This window comes from Strix aluco, chromosome 5, assembly GCF_031877795.1.
Source record: "Strix aluco isolate bStrAlu1 chromosome 5, bStrAlu1.hap1, whole genome shotgun sequence".
Taxonomy (NCBI): domain Eukaryota; kingdom Metazoa; phylum Chordata; class Aves; order Strigiformes; family Strigidae; genus Strix; species Strix aluco.
Window position 1 is genome coordinate 16,528,878 of NC_133935.1, and position 17,115 is coordinate 16,545,992.

General features: G+C 36.1%; 1 protein-coding gene across 10 annotated transcripts in view; it reads right to left on the reverse strand.

The window, feature by feature from the left end:
- The window catches only part of ERC1 (ELKS/RAB6-interacting/CAST family member 1), a 304,797-nt gene that overhangs the window by 126,989 nt on the left and 160,693 nt on the right, over window positions 1-17,115 (reverse strand). For all 10 annotated transcript variants that reach the window (XM_074826139.1, XM_074826142.1, XM_074826138.1 and 7 more), the window contains one exon: window positions 12,980-13,115. In XM_074826139.1, coding sequence (XP_074682240.1) covers window positions 12,980-13,115 — 136 coding nt within the window. The remainder of the gene's footprint in view (window positions 1-12,979; window positions 13,116-17,115) is intronic.

Genomic DNA, 17,115 nt, shown 5'->3' on the forward strand with positions numbered 1-17,115 from the left:
AAACATACCTGCTTTATAACTGTATTCGAGTTGTAGAGTCTGTTTTCCGCAAATCATCTACCAAAAGATTTATTTAAATGAGAGGGAAGTGAGAGGGAAGTGAAAGGGAAGAAAAAAAAACTTAGTAAAAACTTATTGAAGAGAAATGCTTAATTTTTGACATTGTCTATTCCTGAACACATATAAAGCCCTCAACAAAACTTGTGCATAGTGCTATTATTGCCTGAAAATAGCTACGAATGTATTGTATACATTTGTATACATTGTACCCATTGTATAATGTTTTTAAACATTATACATTATGTCTACAAAAATATGTGAACAACTCTAGCCATTCTTATTTTTTTCTTCCAAGATACTTTATGTGTTACCAGTCAGGTGTGTTACTTTCAAAAAGTGTTTCCAAAATATATAGCAGTTTTGTTCCGCATCAGGAGAAATCTGAAATACACAGAGCTTGCAGTAGCGAGAAGAAAGGCTCCTAATCAATACTAGTTGAGTTATGTCCAGCATAAAGCTCTGTACTTCCAATATCCTTCTCTGCTACTGAAGAGGAATTCCACTGCAATCTAGATTATTTATACATTTCTTGAAGGAGAACAGAGAGGAAGGAGAAGAAAAGGACAGTTATAGACACTATTACAGAACAGCAGAACTGATTATTTCTGTGAGAAACTGACAACATCTTTTCCTGATAGCTGCCATGCTTTTGACACGTCTTTCCTGTTACTCTAAGCTTGGTGCTCCCAACACAGCAATCAGTTAGGTATGCTGGTTTTGTATAGGCACTTTTCATTAGCAGAAACCTAGACAGACTAAAGTACCTTGCCAATACTAACAACCAGGTTTACCATTTAGCAGCTCATGAAGGGTGCCAACAGCTTTAACATTTTGCTTCAGCTGTTGCAAATTACCACATTTGTATTTTTTAAAACCTACAGGGACTATGCTTCTATCTAACCACAGTGGGTCATTGCACGGACTATTGGAATGAGACCCAAGGCTGACAATACAGCTGTGAAAATGTTCTGAAGTGAGCAAAAGCAATAGATATCTGTAATTTTTCTGCGGTTTTGTGAGAGATTTTTTGTTTGTTTGGGTTTTGAGGTCTGTTGTGTTGGGGTTTTTTTTGTTGAGAGGCTAACTGCTACTCTCAAAATGCTACTCTCAAAAGATTTCTTCACACATAAACCAATACTATGACTCAAGACTCTTAAGGTGATACAGGATTACAGCAAAAAACAGTGGCAGTTTCAACTGCACTATTAATACGAAGCTCGAACCCATACGTTATTCCCTTGATACTGCCCTATTCCTCTGAACTCTCCTTGCCAATGTCAGTCCTGTCATCATCATTGTACTAATATATCACAGTAGTTGTAAGACCTCCCTTTCTTAGCTCATTTTCAATCATTCAGCAAAAAAGAGCAGCAGAAGCAGCACACATGGACAGCCAGCTATAATAGTTCACTACTCTTGTCTTCCCTCTTTTTCATAGCCGAACATGTGACAAAAATTGCTAGTGATACAACACCATTGAGGAAATGTTTATTCAGCAGTTGATGCCACTGAATCTCTCCCACTCTCTCAACTTCAAAGGGAATTCCTGCAACTATCTCTGGTCTCATACACTCATTTCAGTCTCTGATCCTCTCCCTTGATTCTCATCATAGTAGAGTAGCTACTGTATTTGTGCTAGGAACTGCTTCCTTTAAAGCAGCCATCAGTTCCAGGATAGAACTAACACTCTAGCAAGATGCTATTGCTAACCACTGTTCATTTTACTTAATGTAAAAAATCCGTAACATTATTACTTACACTCCATGCATAGTCTCCTATCTCCCCAACTTCAAACTAGAGATCAACAAAACAATTTCACATCAGAATTAAACTATCCCCGTTTCTCACACCATCTGGGAACATCCCAACCTACCCACAATCCCCCTGGAAGCCAGACACATTAAGTGAAGTTAATTTGAAGCAAAAGGTCTGTCTTGGTACAACCTGGATTCAGCTACTAACCAAATATACACACATTAATTTAGGGAAATGTTTTGCTTAAAATACTAAAAACTGGTTTCTGTTCTCAATACCTTTACCAGCAAATGCACTGATGAGCTTCACCACTGTATCTAAAGTCTAAGGATACATTTGAAGACAGGAAATAAGCATACTTATGACTTAGATACAGTAACAGGAACTTTTAAAAAGCTCAGCCAGAAAGGATCAGGAAGAACGGAATGACTTAGGTGTGCAGTAGCAGTCAATTCATGTGCATGTATGGAACATGAAACCTATAGGTTCAACTGATAAGAACAGATTACTGAAAAGAAAAAGTAAAAATTGCACATTTAGATACTAACATCATCAGAAAATAATGAGTTCAAAAATACTGAAATGAAGTATTTGAAAAGAAAAGCTTCTTGTTGGTGTATTTTCAGTGTTACACTGATAGTAGCATTTAAACAGGCAACACAGCATCACAACATCCATAAAAATTACCATTTAAATTCACTGGCAAAAAAACCCAAAAGGATGAGAAAGTGGAAACTCTTCTGAGAGATTCTCACTTCTTTGTATGAAATTCCAGTTGCTTCTATAAAAGCCTAAACTAGTTCAGAGGAAAGAGAAAAATAAGTTATTGTTTTTCTTTAGCCCTCAATATTCCAAAACGATCATCTATTGTTCTCAGCCTGCAAAGCTGGAAAAAGTACTCCCTGGATCTTGTCTTCACTCATTTCTTTTCCATGTTCAAGTGTTTAAATTTATTTAATATCTGTTTGAACAGAAGCTTGTCCTTATGTTTAACTATTTTCTTCCTTTTCTTTACCTTTTTTACTTTTGCCATATCTTTTATGTGGTGGATGGCCCACATCACTGAACATTATTCAAGAGGTGAATGCACTGCTGATGTATACAGTGGCATGGTAGTATTTTCTGGTTTGTCATTTAATATTTCTCAACTTCTTTTTTAATGGTTTTTGCCAACCAATAATATTGTAATGAAAATACTTATTCTAAATCAAAGATTCTTGTCCTATGGTAATACAGCTAGATCAGAGTCCATCATTGTGTACATATATTTAAGATTGTTTCTCCTAACATATATTAAATGGTCCTCATACTAAATTTCGTCTGCTATTTTATCGATGAGTTAGAGTTATGAGATACTTGTGGGGCTACATAGGTTAGCTTTCATTTAAATATCCTGAATAAATCAATAACTATAATTCAGAAATTTAGAAAAATTTAGTCTCATTTACAGAAAACATTACATTTGCCATTTTTAACAGATACATTACCTCAGCATAAAACAATAATTGTGCCATAGCACTGGAACATAAAGACATATGCACTTACAAAAAATGTTTACAGTTTAAGAATACTCAATGGTGGCGACTGGCATGGAGAAGAAAACTGTGCCCTAGAAGGACATGGATGACTGTTGTTGAGACACTGAATTCCTTTAGCTTTTATTCCCTTGCTTTTCACGCCCTGCTTTGGAAAACCAACTGACCTCAAAGATATGAAGAATTCAAACATCAGCAACAAAAACAACACAATGTCCTAAACTGAATTTGTTGATGAATTTTAACTGACTATAGACATTTTCTAGAATGTTAAGGAGATCATCCTCCTTTAATCATCAGTAAAAGACTAAGTGATACCAGCACAGTTAGTTTTATCCACCATCTGCATTCAGATCTGAGCGTAACTCAAACAAAATTCAACAGTTGAAAGGACTGGTGCTGACTTTTAGTATTTTACAATGTTCTGTCAGTTATGAATACAGGATTTGCAGCCTAAGCCTCAATTCCAGCTAGTATTTTCACATCACAGTTAGTATTTCTGATATATCCTGAGTGTGCAAATTTTAGCCAAAGAGGAAAATATAATAGGAAAAGTGCTAATTAAAGACAGAATAGGCTTGTTTCTATAGGAAAAAGAAACTAAAAAAAAAAAACCAGAATGGAAAGAAAAGAAATGGAAGAGAAAGGAGAGAAAAAAGAGAGAAAAAAGAGAGAAAAAAGAGAGAAAAGAGGGGAGGGGAGGGGAGGGGAGGGGAGGGGAGGGGAGGAGAGGAGAGGAGAGGAGAGGAGAGGAGAGGAGAGGAGAGGAGAGGAGAGGAGAGGAGAGGAGAGGAGAGGAGAGGAGAGGAGAGGAGAGGGGAGGAGAGGAGAGGGGAGGGGAGGGGAGGGGAGGGGAGGGGAGGGGAGGGGAGGGGAGGGGAGGAGAGGGGAGGAGAGGGGAGGAGAGGGGAGGAGAGGAGAGGAGAGGAGAGGAGAGGAGAGGAGAGGAGAGGAGAGGAGAGGAGAGGAGAGGAGAGGAGAGGAGAGGAGAGGAGAGGAGAGGAGAGGAGAGGAGAGGAGAGGAGAGGAGAGGAGAGGAGAGGAGAGGAGAAGAAGAGGGAAGGGGAAGAGGAGAGAGGAGAGAGAAGAGGAGAGAAGAGAGAAGAGAGGAGAGGAGAAGAGAGAAGAGGAGACTAGTTTAAAGGTGACAGCAATTTGGGCAGCTTAGTAAGCAAGATTAAGGAATAATACTGAATTACAACGAAGAAAATTAGGTTTACCACTACCTGAAATGAATTAGAATACATTTTTTAAAGGAAACGCTGAAGCATTTGGTGCCACAGGTAAAGAACTAAAAAAATTCCATGTGTATTATTTTTTTTAAATAAATTCTGAATTCTGTCTGTCTTTAGGTCTCCATCATCACACCATCCCCTTTCCTTTTCTATTGGGCAAAACAAGAATAAGGCAGAACAGCAATTTTATTAAACAATGAGACTATGAAATGAGCTGCAGCAATTGGACATTTTTATTCTTGGGGAGAGATGAGTTATAAACCATTTTCAACACAGCAAGTAAAAAAAAAAAAAGCTTGTGAGAGAGGGAGGGGGGGAAATCAGAAGAAGGAAAAAATTCAAATTTATTGCCATTTCTCAGGCTTATGAAATAAGACACCAAAATGAAAAGAGCTGTTCTTCCCCTTGAATGTACTCCTATTGTTTTGCTTAAATCTGGCCCTCAATGTTTTCTACTCTCAGGAGAGACCTCCTCACAGGAACCACACCATGTTGTCAACAGTTACATTAATCTCTCTGACAGTTTTTAGGAAAGGAGTTTGAACTCAGATACTAATCTTGGAAAAAAAAAATCCATGCAAAAAACATCTAGTGGTTAAGGTTGCTGGCACACATTCAGCTGTCCAGTCTTCACTGTACTTAGTTTCTGGCATATCATAAAGGGTACCAACACTGCTCTTTGCCAAACAGGCAAGAAAGTACAAATAGCAGGTTTCATCTTCCACTGACACCTAATGTTTCTGCAGAAAAGACTGGGTGAAAGTGTGTCTGGAGAATAATATTCCTGATGGATCACAGAGAAATGCTAGGATGTAGGGAGTCCTCTTTCCTCTATTAAAAACTCTCAAGCCATATAATGGCTTTCTCTCACTACAAATCTCAATTTGCAGTTAAGGAAATACTGGGATAATTGGGAGTCTGGCTAATGCTAGTTGTAAATAGCGACCTTCACAAATTTTTTCCAGCTGTCTGTTAAAAACTGGAGAGCATTTTTATATTATATAAGAAGACAGAGTCAAATGGTTCATCTTTTTTAAACATGCTAAGGCAGTGAATACATCTAACCTGAACATAATAAATGTATGGTAAACTAAACCATAAAGTGAAAACAAACAGAGCAGACGTCTAAGTGTCTATCCAGGGATACGCTTATCCATTCCAAATGTCAAGTCTCTTCAAGCTTAGTTTCTGTAAATGTTATGGTAAGAAGTATTCTGTAAGGAGTGCTCTCTTCTGGTCAGACACAGGAGAAGGTAATTCCTTAACAATGTATTTAATGTCATAAACATTGATTATGTAGAATGACAGATTCTGTGTCTATAAGAACTGCCATATCAAATCTAAGAACAAGGTGATATATTTATTCTGATATTCAGAAATGTGTATTTTAGATGGAGGAAAAACCTGCATCTTCCTTCTTTAATGACACAGCTGAACAATTCATATAGCAACAGAGAAATCTGTTTGAGACAAATCATTTTAATGTTCAAAAGTATATTATTTTTATTATTGTTTCAACATGCAACACTGCACACATGAGCAACAAGGAAGTAAGTCAGACCTTGTAAACATTCATCAGAAAAAATGGTTTTACTAAAATTGGAGACAGGGCTGTCCCCACAGCTTGCTCATGGCTCACAGCTCACATTGTAAGAATGTTAAAACACCAAAATCTCACTAATCAAAGAAAATTAAGAAATGAGAGAGGTAAATTTACACTTTTTAAACGGTCATCCATACTACTATATACTCTGTCTGTATGCAGCTGTTTGGCGAAACAGGTATCAGATTTCTGTATGGAAAACTGGTATTAGAAACAGACCCATGTAAATACTCTTAAGGCTTAACATCTATGGAAGCTTGTCTTGATGAGCTTCCTTTAAGTAAATGGAGAATAACTGTCTTGTAAAGTCCATCAGATCCACATGTGAAAGGATAAGAGATGAAAAGGATTAGTATTCCTAAGAGCAGGACCTCATCTGAGCAGACGCTGCAGGGCTTGACTTCATTCCTTCTTGTTTGTCAAGATATTTTTCCTGCCTTGTCATGTTTACTTTCTGGCAATCTGTGAGCAAGTCTTCATGCCCTTCCTCGAAATAAAGTTGTACTTTATCACTTCAATAGAGAAAAGGGAAGAAACCTTCCTTTTTAGCTAGAAGCTCATTTTTAGGTGCACTACTGTCTTGTTGAGATGGAAATCCAACAGTGTAATTTTTACATGAAAACGTAATTTCATGATATTGCTATTTCATATTATATTTCATATGCACTGATTTTTGGTACTGTGAAGTATTCCTCCACTGTTCAATGACCTAGCATTTTTTTTCAGTCCTGTTTCTGTGATATTAAATGATAAAAATTATTAGGGTATTAACTTTGAGAAAATGCCTAAGTCTTTTCTTCCATTAGAGAGCATTACAAATGAAGAATACCTGCATATATTCCATAACTCCATGTTACTTCACACAGATATAACAAAATATGAAGCGAGGCTGTCTATTCGTCATCCATACATTATCTATGTCATAAAAGTAGATGTATCCAGGAATGCTTAATTATGAATTTTTAATTCCTGAAAAAAATTGTAAAATTCAAATTAATCCCACCTCCCTACCTCAAGAATCTTCCCCTCACTATAAGTCACAAAAAGCCTAGCTAAAAGGTCATAATTTTTGGAACTTCTCCCAGACATCCAGGAAAGTTAGGAAAAGCTTTTTTGACAGGGAGAGTTATGACATGATAAGAACAAGAGCTAGTTTTTCTCAAAGCATCTGCCAGGGTTGAATATTTGCTTGTGTCTACAGTAACTGCACACACTGTGCTGAAAATTACAACCCTCCAAATAAGTACAGAATACAATGTCTGTGAAACATTGTATTTTCTGTAACATATTGTAAAAACTGATGGAAATTAAAATTGCTACTGGAATATTACATCACTAACAAATCATGATGCATATTAAAGTCTCTACTGCATATGTATATCATGTTTTCTAATGCATAGTCAGCTGTCACAGAATCTCTCAGAGGAAGGGTTGTGTCAGTTCATCCCCAAACTACCTACTGGTTACCACTGTGCTTAGCCCAAATAAAATAGGAGGAGTAATTTGCATACATTTACTCCATTTAGATTTTTTATGAGGTGTGATTGGTCTTTAGAGCCTGTATTTGTTCATACCTGCTGCATTTTCATTTTAAAAAGTCCTATGTAATACTGAGAGACAGACAGTACAAAATTGACTCACATCATCTCCGAACTCAGAACCACATTTAGTTTAATTATCAAGAACATGTAACAATGTTAAATTTCATCCTTTATGGTGACTGACAAGAAAAAGTGTTCCCTTCCAGAAATGCTAAGAAATTTCTGAAAAACTGAATTGCAAAATTAATTCATACCCTTTCAGTGCTTATGTCATGAGTTCTGCCCTAGAGGATAGAAGGAGGATTGACCTAGAAGTGAATATACCATTTAGTGAAATTATAGCCACCTGCATAGGTATTAATGGCATCTAGTCAGGCCCAAGGAACACTAACACACCTACAAGGCTGGGCAGCACAGAGAATTATCCAGGGACGGGGAGGCCAAAACTTCTTCCTGATGTAATTAATGGCTGAAGAGTACTGGGAGAGGAAGGGAGAGAAAAAGAACATTTTGATTTGAATAATTCCCTAAGATGGATCTGCGATCAATGAGAAAATACAGATCTGATATGTCAGGCTGTTCTCTGGAATAAATCCTGCTGATGCAAGATGGCATTAAAGAATAGACTTCTACCAGGCTGAAATGGAGTAGCTGACAGTTTCACAGGCCTTAAAATGTTGAGCTGTGCTATCCAAGGGATAAAGAAAGTACACTCGACTCAGCTGGCAGGCAAGGCTGGAATCTGATATGGCAGTGGTCTGTATGGAAGAGAAATCAGCCAGGAACTCAGCACTTGAAATTCACTTATCCCAGGAAAACATGTAACACCATTTAACTAGCATAACCAATTTGCTTCAAAGCTGATGTTGCCTAGAAAGTTATAGAGGAAATCTTGATCTTTAAGCTTGGAAAGAATCTAACTCTTTCTTCAGAAGCTTTGCACACACTGTCCAAAAGTAAGTTCATAGATTAATTAGGGAAGCAGTTTTTGAATGTTGATAGCATGTGTGTACATGCTATGGTGCCTCATAACAAATAGTTAATTGGAATAGAATAGACTATTTCAGTTGGAAGTGACCTACAATGATCATCTAGTCCAACTGCCCAACAAATCCAGTGCTGACCAAAAGTTAAACAATGTTGTTAAGGGCATTGTCCAAATGCCTGTTAAACACTGACAGGTGTGGGGCAGCGAGGTTGATACTTAATGAATTCAGAAGGCTCATTTCATGAGAAGGTATTTGGCTACCAATCCATTTCATTGAGTTTTGCCAATTTTTTTTTTTCCCCAGTAAAAAGCATTATTGAATAAAAAATCACACATTTGTTTAGATTGAAGATTCAGTTCTTTCCACTAGAAGGATATTTTTCCTATTTAATGCTCAATATGATAAAAGAATAATATAATTACAAGGAACAAACAACATATACTTGTGCATATAATTAATAGATTAGGAATTATACATTAAATTATCTAAATCTGGGTGTGGAAAAAGAAAAAAATTAATAAATTTACTTGGTTTTACAGTTGTTTGTTAATGCATTCAAATATATTTTACACAGCTTCTGGACATATAGTTTGTCAGCAGCAATTAGAGACTGATGGATAGCTGCTGCAATACAGATCCAATAGTACACAACTCCATGCCACAAGATATTTTGAAAATTCCTCCTAAAAACTCTGGAAGATGCCGGAGTGATAGACCAAGAAAATATACATACACCTTCCAGATGTCAGAGTCAAGTACCCATTCAAATATCATGAAATTTTAGTAAATGCTACCTTTCTAGGACAAGGCAGCATATCAATTCCTTTTCACAATAGCCAAGCTTTAGTTACTTGAAGCAAAAATTTTCTACTTCAGCCCAACAGCTTGGGTTTTTTTATCCTGCTTGTAGACCAGACACTCGTTAACCTCTCAGATCTCTGGAGAGTTGTGGTTTAAGGGAACCCAGGAGGAAAAGACAAATTTGGAAAGCCATTTATCCATCTCACTAGAATTGAGACATTATGGTTTTCATTCTTCCCCCACTCCCCAAAATACCAAATTTCCATCATCAGAGCTCTCTGAATAAACGAACATTTTGTTACTGGACTCAGGAAGAAAGAAACCACATGCCTGTTAGGGACAGAGAGAGGAGGAGTGGAGTATGTGCTTGGGAGCGTGTTTATTTGACTGGATTGCAGACGGTCAACCGAAGAACATGCAGATCATATATTTTTAAGCATTTCATAATGTCTTATTATTAATTCCAGCCAAAACCACCAAGACCAAAATTATCTGAAATTGGTGCTTGTGTGTCCTGACCTCAAAGCCAACAATGGTTGCATAAAAAAAAAAAAAAAAAAAAAAAAAATCTATGTTCCTCTCAGGTTTATTCTTTTTTTTTAATCGATTAGAAGGCAGTGCCCTTTAGGGTCTATGGAGAAGACAGGTCTCCATAACTAACAAATTGAAATGTGGTCCTGGGTAAATTTTACTTCCAGGAAACCAAAACGTTGCAGTCCTTGGGAGAGGGAGGCTATAAGCAGAGGGCTCTTCTAAAGGAAGGAGTTTTTATTGAATCTGTCACTTGTCATTAAACACTCCATATTTTACCTTAGCCTGATATTTTCATTAGAGCATACAGACCTTTTTCATCTGTGAATGAAAGCATTCCCTTCAGCCTTGTGTTGAATATGGGGAAAGACTCTCTAAAATCGAGCCCACCCAAACAGGATAATTACGTTCACAAAAGCAGGAAAGGCACTAGGGAAAATCAAGTAATATTAATGCTACGATAACTTACACATTTCAGTGTTGACTATCGCATCCCACTTCAATCTTAAATTCTTACATGCATTTGATAATGTCTATTTTTAATCTCATAAATATTTGCATCTAATTACAGAGAAAGCAACAGACACACCAGTGCAGAATAAAACATAAGCGAAGTGGAAAAGAGTATGTACCGCTGTAGAGACATCTCTAATTGGGAAACCTGAATGTAAAAAGGTAAAGGTAATAAGATTATACACTTTGACATCTTTGTTCCCAATTTTAGCTTCCCTCTTAGACCACCAACCTACAACAAAGTAACGGAGAAAAAGGGAAAACTTTCAAACAACTTGGCTTCCTCAAAAGAGACAATTGGTTGTTTCTTGTTCCTAGACATAAGCTGGTTACTTTGAAATTAAAGAGGAAGCATTTAGAGTAAAATTATGCTAACTATGCTACACATAGTTTTATATATATGATATCTTTACTGCTAAAACACTTTGTAAGTAAAGAATTGGATAGGACATTGCAAGGACAGATACACATTCTTAAAGAACTCTGATACAAAGCAGCACTGTTTTTTGCCACCTAATTTCTGAGCAAAAGCTGCCTTACTGCTGCCACCAAAGCTGTACAATCTCTTTGAAGTATCAGAAACTGATGTTAAAATAGTTTTAACATGACTTAAACTTATCAGTAACCAGAATATCACTGTCTGTTGCTATGTTTAGTTGTATAAACACATTACATAACTTACTTTTCTTAAAAACAAACAAACAAATAAAAAAACCCCCAAACAGCAAATAGAAGCTGAGAGAAAACAAATTTCAGTTATTTTCCAATGCATTCCATTTGTGTCAAAGAAAGAAAATGAAAAAGGAAAGAATAATTGTGTGGGAAAAAAGCCAGAAAAGAAAGACATAGTTTTTAAAATCTGAAAGTGCTACATAAAAACAAAGATGATGGTCTTGTGGAATGGTGTCATTCAGTAAATACACCATGAACATAATTGCAAGGCAAATGTCAAGTACCACTTATCTTTTCAAACTGAAAATATAGATTTACTCAAATGCAGATTAGAAATCTAACCAAATATTGTGTTAGTTTTAGGAATTTTTAAAGACGTTTCACTAATACAAGAAGGATTGTGTTGTTTAAACTTAAAGCTGCCACATAACGAAAGCCTTGTGGATTGCCATAGCATTACAGCCACAAAATCCATTAGCAGATGCAGAAATCCCACATCCCCGCCTTTTATAAAACTCTACAGTTATGAAATCATTTTCATGCACTTAGAACTTAACTATTTCGGTGCCCTGCACATTGAAGGGGAATTGATGGGGAAACCCACAAAACAGTGCATCTGAGAACATTCCACATGGACACATGTTTCTGTGGTTCTTTCAAAAATTCTTAAAGAGTTGAAACCATCCTGCTGGAATTTCACAGGACAGAGTAAAGAAGTATCTGAATTAAGGAGGGGATTTATATTTGCTAGTGAACTATTAAGATTTATTCTGTGTCTTCATTGTAGATGTATTAAGATAGGTAGCTGGTAACAAGAAACAGAATTTAATCTAGGATAACAAAGGAAAACAACTAGGAGAAGGCTTGCTCTCTAAAGATTTAAAAAATAATTTCAAAAGGCCTCAAGGGTAGACTACTGTTTCCATGTTTATTTTCACTCACCAAAAGGAGAGTTATTTTTGTAAATTAAAGAAATCACAGGCAAAATATGTATTATCTCCTCACTTAGCATCATGGTATCTTTGCTTTATTTCATGGCAATAATTTAACATTTTTATGACAGCACTTGAAAACTTACCGCTTGATAAACCATCTACAGCTAATATTAATATATAGCACACTGAGCAATATCTGACTTGCTTTCATACCAGTGATTTTCATATGCCTAGGCAGGTTTGAGGTAACCAGATGATTCTGTGGGGCAACAGCATGCTATCATTTCAGAAATAAAGCAAACTGACTAGTAAGCATAGCAAGAATTCATGAGGTAGAGTAGGGTTTCACTGTCAAATAAGGATGAGTAAACACAGAAAACATGGTCCTCCAGTTACCCCACAATAATTCCAATTTACTATAAGAATACTTACTTGGTTCTCTTTCATTTACTGAAGAAAAGGCACCAATATAAGGTAAAACCAGCTGGGAAAATACACAAATCAGCTAAAGAAACAGGCTGTTAGAAGAGCAGAGAAGAAATGCCACACCAATCTCAATAACGATGCACTTCATAACCAAGTTGCCCATTAGAACTATTTTTCCCTTTTATGAAAATGGAGTAAGCTATGAAGGCAACTGAGAGAGGCTGCTTTCTTTGAAGTGCTCTAGGATAGATGTGTCCTTTTAAACAGTAAGTAACAAATTTCTTAGGTAACAGCTATGAAAATGGATCAGGAGGTACAGCGGAGAGCGAGGTAGCTAAGCCTGGCTGATTGGCCAAATTGCTTTGAATCAGTTCCCACGTTACCTGAAGCTGTTGGGAGCTGTCATTAAGATTATCCTCTCGTCTCCTGGCTTCCTCCAGCATCTGTGCACTCTTCTTTTTCTCCACTTGCTCTTTGTGCTTCAGATTTGCTACTTTCTTATTTTGATCTTTAACTTGCCTGTAAAAGAGAAGAGCACTCAGAGCACAGTCCAGAGCACGCTTCCCGTCAGCCCCAGCACTGGGCAGCTGGACTGGGGAAGAGTGGAACCCTCAAGTACCATCACTTCATTTGCAGAAGGTCACCAACACCAAACTCATCCTCAAGCGTTATCCTCAACTGTTAATCCAGACAAAAGTACGCTTCGTTTTGCTCATTACTATTAACCTAAATGTGGAAATTTCTGAAACAAAAACCTTAATTATTATTTGGTATAAACTATTAATCAAAAGATGCACCCACCCTCTTGTAACTATGTGGCAGAAATCTTTTCTCTGTTCATACACACACGTACATATAAAAAACACAGTCATCTAATAGCTCATTTTGCTTTGGGTATTACTATATCTAATGTAAGGAAATTAGAAGGATCAGAAGGAAAAACTAATGAAACATGTCTTGAATATAGAGAACTACCTATAAGACCTAGGCAATCTGTTTCCAGGAGTAAAACTATTTCTTTTCAACCTCAAGTTCTACTTGTTTACTAGATATTTTGAGGGATTTCCTATCCTTTCTTTTTACAGAAACAAGACAGAGCAAGTAAGAACAAACTATTTCAGAAAGCATGCATAATTTCCTTTTCGCTTGCATCTATGAATTATTTTTGATGATCCTGGCAACTACTATTGCCTACAGACAGGGTTTGGCCTTTCTGGGCATTAAGACACATGGAGTATTGAATCTAATTACAGACCCTTTAATCTCAGCCTCCTGACCACAGAGAACTTAAGTCTAAACTTTTAGTCCAATCAAAACAAAACAGTCTAGCTTTGCTTCCTCAGCCCTTTTCTTCATAATTATATCTGGAGCTTGGATTTTGGAATAAAAGACAGATTCTTTGGTTGCAAGATTTCCCCAAAACATCATGCAAGTAGTAGAGATGGCTCTTTAATTTACTGTTTAGAAAGCAGAATGATATACTAGCTTCATATCTGGTATGGTATCCACACAGAGAGGGATGAATGTTTCTTCTGTATTTCAGAAATACTTTTAGAACAGATCACAAACAACTCTGATTTAATATTTTCTTCAGAACTCATAACAAAAGGATGATCAAGAACATATCTCTTTGCAATATATATGTTCAAATTATATGGCATAGGGCTAGTCAGTGCTTTGAATTCTTCCAAAAAAAAGTAGGTTCAACACTGAGCTCTGCTTTTTGCAACGTAAGCCAACTGGAACTGGGAAAATTGCAAAGACAGCAAATTTTACTTGGTGCTAAACAAACCTCTACTAGTATGAAAAAGTGCTGATGGCCATAGAGACCAAGGAAAAAAAGGAAAGTCCTTTTCTGATGATGTTAAATAACTATTGGCATACTTAACTACCTTGTCCAACAGTTACAGCTGATTTGAGTCACGATGCTTTTTAAACACAACCAGTATAACTGTTAAGTTATCCTAACCCAGTGCTGCACACCGGCAGTGGGCACATTGCCCAGTTTAAAAGCAGACTTTTCAGTGATTAAACAACTTATTGGAAATATTATGTTTGCACCAACTCAGCTTGTACAATACATGGTTCTATCTGTTCAATAAAATAAAACACAGAAAGTACAGCTAAGTCAACGCAGAAAATGAAAATATGTCAGCCCAACTCATTCAATTCCATATGAGAATTCTTAGTCATCTTCTAAATTATAATTAGGGGAATTCATTATTTTTTACAAACCTGCAAACCTAGATTCACCTGTTGGGAAACTGGCCTGTGTTACTGTAATCGACTGGTTAGATAAGAGGCAACAATATTAATAAAGCCACAGCCTTCATCAAAATATGTCTGAAGTAGATAATCTCCTGCATGGTCCAAAATATTTCCAAACGAAACATGTATTTCAAAGAAAAGAGTAATTATAAGGACATATACTATTGACATCCACCTTCTCATGTCTGAACCAAAATTACTGTCTTTCTAATATATTAGGTATATATTTTGAGACAAACTCAGGCTTTCCTAAAGCAGTTTAAAAGACGGAAGTCTTGAAATTACCTACTGCTTGTATTACTCAGATCAATCCTCATAACTGTCACACTGTTTGGAAACTTGAATTCATGTGCAGGATACAACTATCGCTCTATACCTTTGACGTCAAAAAGCAACAAAAATTGGGCAATAAACCTTTCAAATGATACAGGTATCTACGGCATTACCTAAAATTTCCCCAACTGTTTAACTATATAAACTGAGAAGGTCACATGAAACTTGAAATCTATAAATCTAAAAGATTTGCAGTCATTTGATGCATGAAAACACATCTCATCTTATCTCAATGCCCATGGTACCAAATGATAATTCTCACTTTTACAATACTGCATGCAGATAATTATGTAAAAGGTCTAGCATATACAAGCCCAGAGCCCTTGAACATTTGCACCATGAAGGTTTTGTGAAACTGTAAAGAATCCATACTGTGATTCTGTAAAGAATTCTCTTTCTCTCTGTCAGATAACTTTCAGTCTCCAAAGCCAGAGAATCATGTTTTTATATATACGAACAATATTTTAAAAACATTAAATACACACACACATATTTTTAATATCAATAGACCTCAAAAGCTTGATTAATAGGAATCGTCCAATTCACTGCTCAATAAGACAGTTGTGTTGCTATTTTGAACACTGAAATACTACTGATGATGGTTATAGAACAATTTCATCTTCACACCACCACTGAACAATGTGCAGAATTGGACCATGTACTGAACTGGAACAATAAAATAAAATACAGAAAGTATGTCTGTTAAGTGAGCACACTGCAACTGGTACAGTCTATGTGGAGAGAGTCAAGAGGAAAATAAAGATTTTTCATAATGTATGTGCACAAGGAAGCTAATTACAACTACAGAAAGAAACAAAGCTCTAGAATTCCCTCAGTTTGAGAGCTTCATTCTGTAAACTTAATATTGTTTTAATTCTTTTGAATGCAATTACACACATATATATAGCACATAACCCTGTCAAAGGGACAGCAAAGTTTTAAAGAAACCCTTCATCTGTAGGACTATTTTTATTAAAACTGAAAAAGCTGCACAAGATTAAAGATAGTGAAAAGAAAATGAATTAATTACAATGATGGCAACAGCTTAGAGATTTATGACTGTCTTCTAGAAAGTGATAGTATGTACAGCAACTGAGTAAACGCTAATTTGCAATGTGCATGTGGAATTCTCATCATAAAATAACAAGCACATGAATTTGAGAGAGACAGAGCATTAATTACTGTAAGTACCTATTCCTACTGGAACATCTTTTTAAAATGGGACTACAGAGAGGGATGGAATGCTGGTTATTCTAATAAAAATTGGAGAGCTAGTTCACGTTCAGTGAGATACAGCTTTAAAGAAGGATATCACTGGAATCAACAGAAACAATAACAGAACTAACAAAAGCAAAACCACCTCATCTCAGAAGATGTTTATGTTCAGAGTCACCCTCAAATCAAGCAATAAAAAATGTTCTCATCACATATAAAAGAAAAATCTAATGAGAATGTTTATTATCTTGAATTACAGTGAAGAATCTCACTCATTCTGGAAATAACCTTTCTTTTGCATTTTCTGACAGCAATTTTCAGATAATTACTTTTTCTGAGATACAGCTACTAAAAAATTTAGCACTCAAAACTGAAAAATCTTTTCCATTTCACACAGTATGTCAAGCCAAGTACTGTTATAACAGAATATATTAGAGAAAAGGAAGTAGAATCAAAATCAGGCTTCTGATTCAAAAAAATAAACCCCAAAGTCTTCCAACTAAAGACTGGCCAAGATTATCAGAATTAATCATTTCACATCCTTTGATTTTGGGTGCCCAATTTAAGCTATACGCCTGCTGAAAAATTCTCATTTATTTCTCAATCTGGACACTGAAAATAACTATTAATTTCTATGACTTTATCCTTTCTATAATGAAACAAAGCTGCATCACTTAAGAAAAGCTACACCTTTCCACTTCCC